Below are 11,486 nucleotides of genomic sequence, written 5' to 3' on the forward strand. Positions count from 1 at the left end.
CTAAATATTACTTATAACGGAAAAAGTCTAATAAATGAAATTAAGATGTTTGAAAAAATTTTAAAATCATTTTACAAAATTAAAAAATCAAAATCTTTTCATAAATGATTTTTTCAAAAAAGAAAACATTTATACAAAAACCAATTCAAGTAAAATACAATCAAATAAACTATCAGACTCCATTTCATGATACTTTTAAAAACCGCTTTTATAATAAATAAATTTTGAAAAAAAAATGGATGTTTGATAAAATTTACAAGAATATTCTTATAATCAACTTTATTTTTTTTATTTCTATTTTATTTTCTAATTATGAATATGTAACTTTAGGAGTATCATAAATTTTAAAATAAAATAATAAAAAATAGTTGAAATTTTGTATAAAAATAAGAGGTATATTTGGCTATTGTTTTAAAAAACAAATTTAAAAAATAGTTTTTGAAAACTATTTTATAATTTTTATAAAATAAAAATTTGTTTGAAAAATTAAAATATTTTTAATTTTTTTTTTAATATTTTTAAAAATAATGTTTATATATATATAATATTTTATTTTAAATCATTCTACAAGTTATATTATTATTTTTTTAAAATAATAGTACAAAAAAATAAATGAAGATAACAAAAAAAACTAAAAAATATTTTCTTAAAAACACCATATTTTATGTTTTTAATATATATATATATATAAAATAGTTTTTAATTGTCAAACATATTTTTTATATTTTTGTTCTGAAAAATTATTATAACAAAAAATTGTTTTAAAAATTTATTCTAACAAGTGGGATAAGATGTAATAAAATAAAAAATAATAAAATTAAAATTTAATTTTTATGACACATTCATAAAGTGCATGCTGCAAATATGTCTAATGTTTATCACTCTTTTCGGGCATATTGCTTAAACCTCAGCTGCGATAAGTTGATCAAGTTAATTAAGATCGAATAGTTTTGAGTTGGAGGAGTGAGTTGGCCGAGTTGTGACCTAGCTGACTCAGTACGAGTGTGACGCCGTCCTGGTCTTAAAGGCATTTGACGCGGCATTCCAAATGATGATTACGCCAACCGCAATCACCATCTCTCCTAATTCTTCCGCCTAACCCACCACTTCTCCCTCAATCTTCCTCTGAGTTAAGGTTGTTCAATTTTATTTTGTTCTTTTTTGTTTTTTTGTATTTGATTTTGTTTTTGTGGGCATGAAAGGAATGGAGCTGAGCGTAGTTCCGTACGGACGCAGCGCCAAAATGGAGGTAGATGATGTAGAGGAGGATGAAGCCGCCGAGAATAAACCAATGGTCATGAACCCCAAAGCAACCGCCGTAAAGCCCAGGTACAGAGAGTGCATGAGAAACCATGCCGCCTCCATCGGTGGCCATGCCAGCGACGGCTGCGGCGAGTTCATGCCCTCCGGCGGTGGCGGCGGAGGTGATGCGGCTTCGCTGACGTGCGCGGCGTGCGGGTGCCACCGCAACTTCCATCGACGGGAAGTACCCGGTGCAGCGCACCTTCATCACCACCTCATGCACCCCGGACCCCCTCATGCTCATCCCATGTTGCTCTATAACACCACTCCCAGCCCGAAGAATGCTTCCGTGCATGCGCTTCCTCATAAGTTCCTCGGTGTTCCCGCATTTGGTGGCCTTGATCATCATCATCATCATCATCAGGATGATGGGGAGAGGCAGTATGATCGACGGTCGGAGACGCCGGAGAGGGGGGATGTGCAGATAGCCACGATGATGACGACGACGAAGAACAAGAGATTCAGGACCAAGTTCACGCAAGAGCAGAAAGAGCGAATGCTGGAGTTGGCCGAGAGGCTGGGTTGGAGGATACAGAAGCAGGACGACGTCGTTTTGTCCCAGTTCTGCTCCGAGCTCGGGATTAAGCGTAATGTCCTGAAGGTGTGGATGCACAACAACAAGAATGCACACCGCCGCAGAGAACCTCCACCCGAGTCTCCTCCTCCTCCTCCGCCACCACCTCCACCGTCCATGGCGCCGCCCCAAGCTGCCGGAGTGTGACGTAATGACGTTAATTAATTTCTAGTTTATTTTTCTTTGTATTAATCCTAATGATTGAAAGAAAAAAAAAAATCTAATCCAAAGGACTGAGTTGTTCGTTATGTGTAGTTTGTATTAATGGGAGATAGCTTATTTTTCATGGCATTTAAAACATACGTGAAAATATTTATGAATTTCCCGTAGTTTAATCATATGATAATTTTCTTCTATTATAATTAACGTTCGCATGCCTCATTCATTCTTAAGCTCTTCAAAATTTTCTTAATTTTTTTAAAGTGAAAAATAAAATTAATGGTTTATTTATTTATTATTATTTATGGAAAATTCAGAAGAGCAAGTGACACAATGGCGTGTATGGCAGTGCTCATTCTCTATCAAACAGTAACTGGCAATCACTTCAGAAACAGAAAAAAAGAGCAGCCAACGACAAGCACACAGGCCATGAGATACAAAGGGAAAATAAGGGGAAAGAAAAGGAAAAAGATGAGGGGAAAATGGAGTTGTGTGGTGTAGTGGTTCTTGTGCCCAAAAGCAGCATTAGTGGAAGGACAATTTGTATCTTTATATATATTGATGGTTTTCCATAAGGATATCTATATAGAAATGGACCAATCTTAGGCCCAAAATATTTCTAATTTTCGTGTTTGAAATTTTTTATCATTCAAATGTCAGAAGGAAACGTTTTTTCAAATTAATGTCAAATTAATTCTTAATATGATGTATGTCATATCTACATTTTGATTTATTAGTTTATGCTTATATCTTATTATTTTGTGTAACTTTGGTTTCATTTTCTTATCCTCTTTATTTTTATTTTAATCATATTTATACTTTTATTGAACGATTTAGATTTCATTGTATATTTTCAATCATTAATATTACAAACGTTGGGATGTAGAATAGAAATCAAAAGTTCATTCCATTATCTGGGGAATGAGAATAGAAACCAAAAGCCAAAAGTTGGATTGGATAGAAATTAAAACTTTTGTAGATTTTGGTAATAAATAGCGAAAGCATGTCCAAGCCGTTTGACCCAGTCAATTTACTTGGTTTTAAACATTACAAAGGGTCACTTATGGGTTGCAATCGCGTGTACCTTAAAACAGGGGAGTGGAAATGTAATGAAGATACGTTCGAAATTCAAGTTTGAAAATTCTTCTTTTTTGGCGGTGATTGAAAAGTTATAAAAAAAAATAATAATAATAATTAGAGAATATTGATCAATCAAATGAGTTGAATTTTTGTGTGAGATTTCTTAAGATAGTAGAAATCAAAGTTTATTGAAAAACAAAAATCAAAGAACAAAAACGAAACACGAAAAAAAATTAAATAAAATATAACAGTTAATAATAATTAATTATAGAAAATTTTATTGGTGTTTGACAATTTATTTAGTGTCGTGATATATATATATATATATATATATATATATATATTTTGGCAATGAATTGAGGATTGTAGGGAAGAAAGCATCGTCGTTCTTCACCCAGTGATTTCGACAGCCAAATGAGCTTCATTTCACGTGAAATTTTACAGGAATACTCCATTTGACACGAGGAACATTTGTATGGTGTCGAATTTCATTTATACGGTGCCATTGGGATGTCCCAAAAGACTCAGAGTAGGTGATATAATGTGAGGGAAGAAAAAAGTAGAATTGCAACTCATAACATTTGTATGATTTTTTAGTTTTCCAAATATGAGTAGTATTGTAATTGTTTACATAGATTCTCTTGTATGCTCCATATTCCAGTTGTTTAGATTTTAGTATTGTTTATTTGGTTATTGGTTGTTGAATTAAAAAACGTCACGTATTATGTATTAATCATGAAACACATTTGTACATGATGTGAAGAATTGCTTAGGTTGAAGTGAAATGTGATTGGATTCGAGATAGAGTTGAAGATGGAGTTTCTTGCATACCTTGAGTGGTCAACTGGGAGGCCAACCAGTTTACCAGCTAGGGACTATGAGACCTTATCTTTTTTATCTCGTTTATCACATCTCCCTTACCTTATTATTGTGACATTTAGTGTGATTGTTTATATTATATGCATCTCAATAGAATATATGGTGTGTTGTTGAATGGTAGGAAAAAGATTTTATAAAAAGGAAGTATTGAAGGTGACATAGGGGATTTAATTGATTGAGAGTATTGAAGTGATATAAGGGATTTAAACTAAGGGATTTTAATAGGAAATAAAAATCAAGTGACGTTATAATTATTGGGACATTTGGAATTGCATAACTGAAATATTTAAAAATATTAGTGCATTTGAGTTATAAAATATACGACACTAGTAAATTATGAGTCTATTGAATGCATGAAAGTAGAATTGCATCTCATAACATTTGTATGATTTTTGAGTTTTCCAAATATGAGTAGTATTGTAATCGTTTACATAGATGCTCTTGTACGCTCCAGATTCCAATTGTTTAGATTTTAGTATTGTTTATTTGGCTAATGGTTGTTGAATTCAAAAGCGTCATGTATTATGTATTAATCGTGAAAAACGTTTGTACATGATGTGAAGAGTTGCTTAGGTTGAAGTGAGATGTGATTTGATTCGAGATAGAGTTGAAGATGGAGTTTCTTTCATACCTTGAGTGGTCAACTAGAAGGCCAACCTGTTTACCACCTAGGGATTGTGAGACCTTATTTTCCTTTTATCTCGTTTATCACATCTCTCTTACCTTATTATTATGACATTTAGTGTGATTGTTTATATTATATGCATCTTAATGGGATATATGATGTGTTGTTGAATGATAGGAAAAATATTTTACAAAAAAAAAGTAGTGAAGGCAACATAGGGGATTTAATTGATTGAGAGTATTGAAGTGATATAAGGCATTATAGCTAAAGGATTTTAATAGGAAATAAAAATCAAGTGACGTTATAATTATTAGGACATTTGGTACTGCGTAACTGAAATATTTAAAAATATTAGTGCATTTGAGTTATAAGATATACGACACTAGTAAATTATGAGTCTATTTAATGCATGAAAGTAGAATTGCATCTCAGAACATTTGTATTATTTTCAAGTTTTCCAAATATGGGTAGTATTGTAATCATTTACATAGATGCTCTTGTATGCTCCAGATTCCAATTGTTTAGATTTTAGTATTGTTTATTTGGTTAATGGTTGTTGAATTCAAAAGTGTCATGTATTGTGTATTAATCGTGAAGCATGTTTGTACATGATGTGAAGAGTTGCTTAGGTTGAAGTGGGATGCGATTGGATTCGAGATAGAGTTGAAAATGGAGTTTCTTTTAGACCTTGAGTGGTCAACTGGGAAGCCAACCAGTTTACCAACTAGGGACTGTGAGACATTTTTTTTAAATCTCATTTATCACATCTCCCTTACCTTATTACTGTGACATTTAGTTTGATTGTTTATATTATATGCATCTTAATGGGATATATGGTTTATTGTTGAATGATAGGCAAAGATTTTATAGAAAGGAAGTGTTGAAGGCAACATAGGGGATTTAATTAATTAAGAGTATTTAAGTGATATAAGGCATTTAAACTAAGGGATTTTAATAGGAAATAAAAATCAAGTGACGTTATAATTATTGGGACATTTGGAACTGCATAACTGAAATATTTAAAAATATTAGTGCATTTGAGTTATAAGATATACGAAACTAGTAAATTATGAGTCTATTGAATGTATAAAAGTAGAGTTTCATTTCATAACATTTGTATGATTTTTGATTTTTCCAAATATGAGTAGTATTGTAATTGTTACATAGATGCTCTTGTATGCTCAAGATTCCAGTTGTTTAGATTTTTGTATTGTTTATTTGGTTAATGGTTGTTGAATTCAGAAGCGTCACATATGATGTATTAATCGTGAAGCACGTTTGTACATGATGTGAAGAGTTGCTTTGGTTGAAGTGAGATGTGATTGGGTTCGAGATAGAGTTGAAGATGGAGATTCTTTTATACCTTGAGTGGTCAACTAGGAGGCCAACCAGTTTACCAACTAGGGACTGTGAGACTTTTTTTTTTTTTTTTTCGTTTATCACATCTCCCTTACCTTATTACTGTGACATTTAGTTTTATTATTTATATTATATGCATCTTAATGAGATATATGGTGTATTTTTGAATCATAGGAAAAAGATTTAATAGAAAGGAAGTATTGAAGGCGACATAGGGGATTTAATTTATTGAGAGTATTGAAGTGATATAAGGCATTTAAACTAAGGGAGTTTAATAAGAAATAAAAATCAAGTGGTGTTATAATTATTGGGACATTTGGAATTGCATAACTGAAATATTTAAAAATATTAATGCATTTGAGTTATAAGATATACGACACTAGTAAATTATGAGTCTATTGAATGCATTAAAGTATAATTTCATCTCATAACATTTGTATGATTTTTGAGTTTTCCAAATATGAGTAGTATTGTAATCGTTTACATAGATGCTCTTGTATGCTCCAGATTCCAATTGTTTAGATTTTTGGATTGTTTATTTGGTTAATGGTTGTTGAATTCAAAAGCGTCACGTATTGTGTATTAATCGTGAAACACGTTTGTACATGATGTGAAGAGTTTTTTAGGTTGAAGTGAGATGTGGTTCGATTCGAGGTATAATTGAAGATGGAGTTTCTTCCATACCTTGAGTGGTCAATTGGTAGGTCAACTAGTTTACCAGTTAGGGACTGTGAGACCTTATTTTCCTTTTATCTCGTTTATCACATCTCCCTTTCCTTATTATTATGATATTTAATGTGATTGTTTATATTAAATGCATCTTAGTTGGATATATGGTGTGTTGTTGAATGATAGGAAAAAGATTTTATAAAAAAGGAAGTATTGAAGGTGACATAGGGGATTTAATTGATCGAGAGTATTGAAATTATATAAGGCATTTAAACTAAGGGATTTGAATAGGAAAAAAATCAAGTGACGTTATAATTATTGGGACATTTGGAACTGCATAACTGAAATATTTAAAAATATTAGTGCGTTTGAGTTATAAGATATACGACAATAGTAAATTATGAGTCTATTGAATGCATGAAAAAAAAAACGAATAAACTTTATAAGTATTACTGAGAAATCTTATATAGAGAATGTTCTTGTTAGTAGATTGAGAAGGAAACATGCATCTTGCTAAAAAGAAAAACTACTACAATGAGAAAAAGAAACTATAAACTTATTTTTGAGAAATTAAGATAATATTTTGTTTGCCAAATGGATTTGAGATTTGTTTTTTTAGGGGAAAGTGTGTTAGTTTACCTTTATTGCAGTCCAATCCGTGCTATCAGTATGTGTTGAGGAAGGGGTCAATAAATTTCTTAGTTTGTCTTCGCAATAAGGAAAATTCCAATGGTGAAGAAGTTTCAGGATGTATTTCTAGATGAGCTGTCAGGTTTACCACCACATAGAGAGTTTGATTTCTTTATTGAAGTATAACCAGGAACAGATCTTATTTCAGTAGCCCCTTATAGGATGACCCCTCTTGAGTTGAAGGAGTTGAAAACTCAGTTGGAGGAATTGTTGAGTAAGGATTTTATTCGTCCAAGTACATCGCCATGGGGAGCCCCAATGTTGTTTGTGAAGAAGAAAGATGGCACATTAAGGTTGTGTTTTGACTATAGGAAGTTGAATAGAGTTACTGTGAAGAATAAGTATCATCTTCCAAAGATAGATGACTTGTTTGATCAATTGAAGAGTACAGAGTATTTTAATAAGATTGACTTGAGAACTAGGTATCATCAATTAAGGGTTAGAGAAGAAGATGTCCCCAAGACCGCTTTTAGAACAAGATATGGGCATTATGAATTTTTAGTTATGCCTTTTGAGTTAACTAATGCTCCTGCTGCTTTTATGGATTTAATGAGCCAAATATTCTGTGCTTACTTGGATCAATTTGTGATTGTCTTTGTGGATGACGTCTTGATTTACTTAAGGAGTTTGGAGAAGCATAAGCAACATTTGGTAACCACCCTTACAACATTGGAAAGACACTAGTTGTATGGGAATTGGGACAAAAATGAGATTTGGATTATTGAAGTGAATTTCTTAGGCCATTTGGTTTTTAAGACAAGAATAGCAATGGACCATTCCAAGGTGGAAGCTATGTAGGAGTGGCAAAGTACTACTCATGTGGTCCAAGTTAGAAGTTTCTTGGGTTTGGTTGGATACTATAGGAGGTTTGTGGAAGACTTATCTAGAATTGTAGCACGAATGACTCATTTGACTAGAAAATGAGTGAAAATTGAATGGAATGAGGACTGTGAGAATGCTTACTAAGAGTTGAAGCGAAAATTGACCATTGCTCCAGTGTTAAGTAATCCTACTAATGGAGAGCTATTTACGGTTTATTGTGATGCTTCTACAGTGGGGCTAGGGTGCGTGCTAATGCAGCAAGGCAATGTGATAGCTTATGCCTCAAGGCAATTAAAGTTGCATGAGTAGAACTATCCATCACATGATTTGGAGCTTATAGTAGTTATGTTTGCCCTTAAGACTTTGAGACACTATTTGTATGGAGAGAATTTGGGTTGTTGACTTTATGTTTAAATAATTATTTTGTATATCTTGAACCTTAGTAATATTAATTATCCCTCTTGGGTGTAAGACACCCTATTGAGTTATGTGGAAATGCTCACCCTTTTTTTCTTAAAACTTTTAGATTCGGATATAACCCCTAAAGATCAATAGATAGAGCATGGAGGGCTTTAGGATGCCCTAAGAGATTTTGGAGCAACCTAGTGGATTCTAGTGTAGTTGTTATGTTGGTTTATTTTGGAACTTGTATTAGCAAACTTTGAAACTATATATTTGTAATGAGACTTTATTTTGATTAATTTGCTTATATTATGAACTTTCATTTTAGACTTGAGTTGGAGATCTTATTGTTATTGAATTTTCTTATTGCTCTTGAGTAGTGATTGATATATTAATAAATTGGAATGTTAGTTGAAGGGAACTCTAGTGTGATTTATGTTTAGAAAAAAAAATAATAATTGGTTGACTCCAATTATTTTATTTTATTTTAATATTTATTTTCAAGTGACTCTAAATAAGTAACTCTAGTGTGATTTATGTTTAGAAAAAAAAATATTTATTTTATTTTAAAAGGGAAAAAAAACCTTAAAGAAGTGACTCCATAGTTTTGGACAAGCAAGTCTTGAAAAACCCAAGTCTAGGTCCGGGGATCAGGTTACTTATTTGGAAGGTACCTCAAATAGGTAGCACCCTTCTAAGCCCTAAAGAGGTCTCTACTAGCTAAGTCGAGGGAGAAATGGAAATTAATCTATTAATTGAAGGTACCTAGGTAGGCTAAGGTGATTTTGAAACTAACAAGCCAAAAAAGAAATCAAATCACAATCACAAAGGAATCAAAGGTTAGGATGTGTACTTGAACTGCCTCTCAAGCGCTATCATAAGACATTAAAGTTAGCACAGAAATATAGCACATGACATGTATTTTATCATAGCAAATCAAATAGACATCTAGACACCCAAGGATGGAATCAAACATAAACAAGGCTCACAACAACATGCATGGTCATAAAATTCCGAAAAATAGGTGATAGAGAGTGTACCTGGATAGCATGCATAATTTATAAGATTCCTCCAAAAATGCTAGAGTGATTAGGACAAGTATAAATTATATAACATCTTTATTACGTCTAATATACAGTACCAAAGCCAAAATTGAGCCAAAGTCAAATGACTCCAAAAATAAATAACAATTCGAGCAATGTAAAAGACCATTAGCATATGGTTAGAAAATGAAGCATCACAAAATAATTTTTAAAAAATGTCTTGGAGTGGAATTTAATTACAAAACATTACAGGAAACAACTCCTACACATCTAGAACAACAAACCAAAAATTGAACACTCATTCAAATGACAAATTACAACAAACACACCAAAAAGTTCCACAAAGTCCAGATTAGATAAAAAAAAAAAGTGGCATGCATAAAAGAATTTTTTAAAAAAATAATATTTTATATGTCTAAGACCAATTTCAAGAAGTCTAAAATTAAGAAAAAATATTGAATTAAATTTAAAAAGTCACCTGTTATTTTATTTTTACAAAAAGATTTTGGGTGTCCAGAACTAGGTGAAAACAGAACCCTCCTAAAAACTCATTTATATCTTCTATTCTAGAATTGCTTTCTAACTCAAACGAAATTTTAAATTCAAGTTCAAGAAGTGAAGGAAATCATATAAGTTTTGGAAATTTAAAAAAAATATATTGTAAAGTTGCTAAAACGAATTTTTAAGTTAAAGGGTCGGTGATTGAATGAAAACTGGCAACAAGAAAGAGTTTTGAAAAATGATTTTATGTAGGGGTTCTACCAATTCCCCAATTGATATACACAAATCTAGCCTATAATTATTCCATTTATTTGGGACCACGAGCTTGGATTCGTGTTTTACTTAAAACCAAAATTTTATTTAAAAAAAATTATGCAAACTAAATGAAATCTAGTTGCATAAAGATGAGTTTTTGAAATGGATTTTTATATGGAATATTTTGAGGAACGTGTTATTTTAAAAATAAAGAAATTATTTGCAAATAACATAACATAAGGATCAAACACAAGCAAACCAAAGGAAAACAAAATCACAAAGTAAAATGTTTGACAACTAACCTAACTAATATGGTGAGAATAGAGGTCAATCTTCATTATTTTCTGAGGACCTCTAAAAGTCAAATTTAACAAACAAGATATTAATCAAGAATTAACAGGGATCAATCAAGCACATACTGAGATGAGCAATCAAGAAATATTATAAAAGGGAGGAATAAAAGATGAAAATAAAGATATGGAACCAATTAAACTAATCAACTTAAATTCTAAAAGCTCAAGAACTAAAAGAGAGGAATCAAAATAGACTAAATAAGATGGATCGAAACTTAGTCAAAACAAAAATTAAAACATGAACTTTATCACATGGAATCCATTATATTAATAAACTAAAATTATGAAAACTTATAAACTAAACAAAATTCCGACTTTTAAAACTAAAACAAAGAATCAAAACTATCAAAGCCAATCTAAGCAAATCTCTAATTTTTTTTAAACTAAAACAAGGAATCAAAACTAAACAAGATTCTAAAATTTTAATCTAAAACAATGAATCAAAACCAAGGTAAACAAAATTCCAACTTTTTAACCCAAAATTACACTAAACAAAATCTTAATTTTTTAATCCAAAGTAATGAATCAACACTAAAATATATAAGATTTAACTTACGTTTCTAACGACATGTGGACTAGTTGTATGTGGACACTAGGTGGACTATTTCTTCTTATATGTTGTCTCTTTGTGGGATCCCTTATGAGAGTGCGTGGATTGATGATCTTTGGCAAAGTGCAATGGGTTGCCACCTCCTTGGAATCGGTGGCTGTGTGTGTTTCCTATCTTTTTCTTAATGTGGTAGAATGTTTCTCAACGATGCAGCCAACATGGA

General features: G+C 31.6%; 1 protein-coding gene across 2 annotated transcripts; it reads left to right on the forward strand.

The window, feature by feature from the left end:
• The first annotated feature begins 908 nt into the window (after positions 1-908).
• On the forward strand, positions 909-2,174 carry LOC100251158 (zinc-finger homeodomain protein 2). Of its 2 annotated transcripts, none has more exons than XM_010666939.3 (2): positions 909-1,129; positions 1,203-2,174. In XM_010666939.3, exon 2 carries the CDS (start codon positions 1,205-1,207, stop codon positions 2,021-2,023), a length of 819 nt encoding a protein of 272 aa, XP_010665241.1. In that variant the 5' UTR covers positions 909-1,129; positions 1,203-1,204; the 3' UTR covers positions 2,024-2,174. The 2 variants fall into 2 exon arrangements, with proteins under 2 accessions (XP_010665241.1, XP_010665240.1); XM_010666938.3 differs by having other exon boundaries at positions 910-1,135.
• Positions 2,175-11,486: the final 9,312 nt, after the last annotated feature.

The sequence above is a fragment of the Vitis vinifera genome, chromosome 18, assembly GCF_030704535.1.
Source record: "Vitis vinifera cultivar Pinot Noir 40024 chromosome 18, ASM3070453v1".
Lineage (NCBI taxonomy): Eukaryota > Viridiplantae > Streptophyta > Magnoliopsida > Vitales > Vitaceae > Vitis > Vitis vinifera.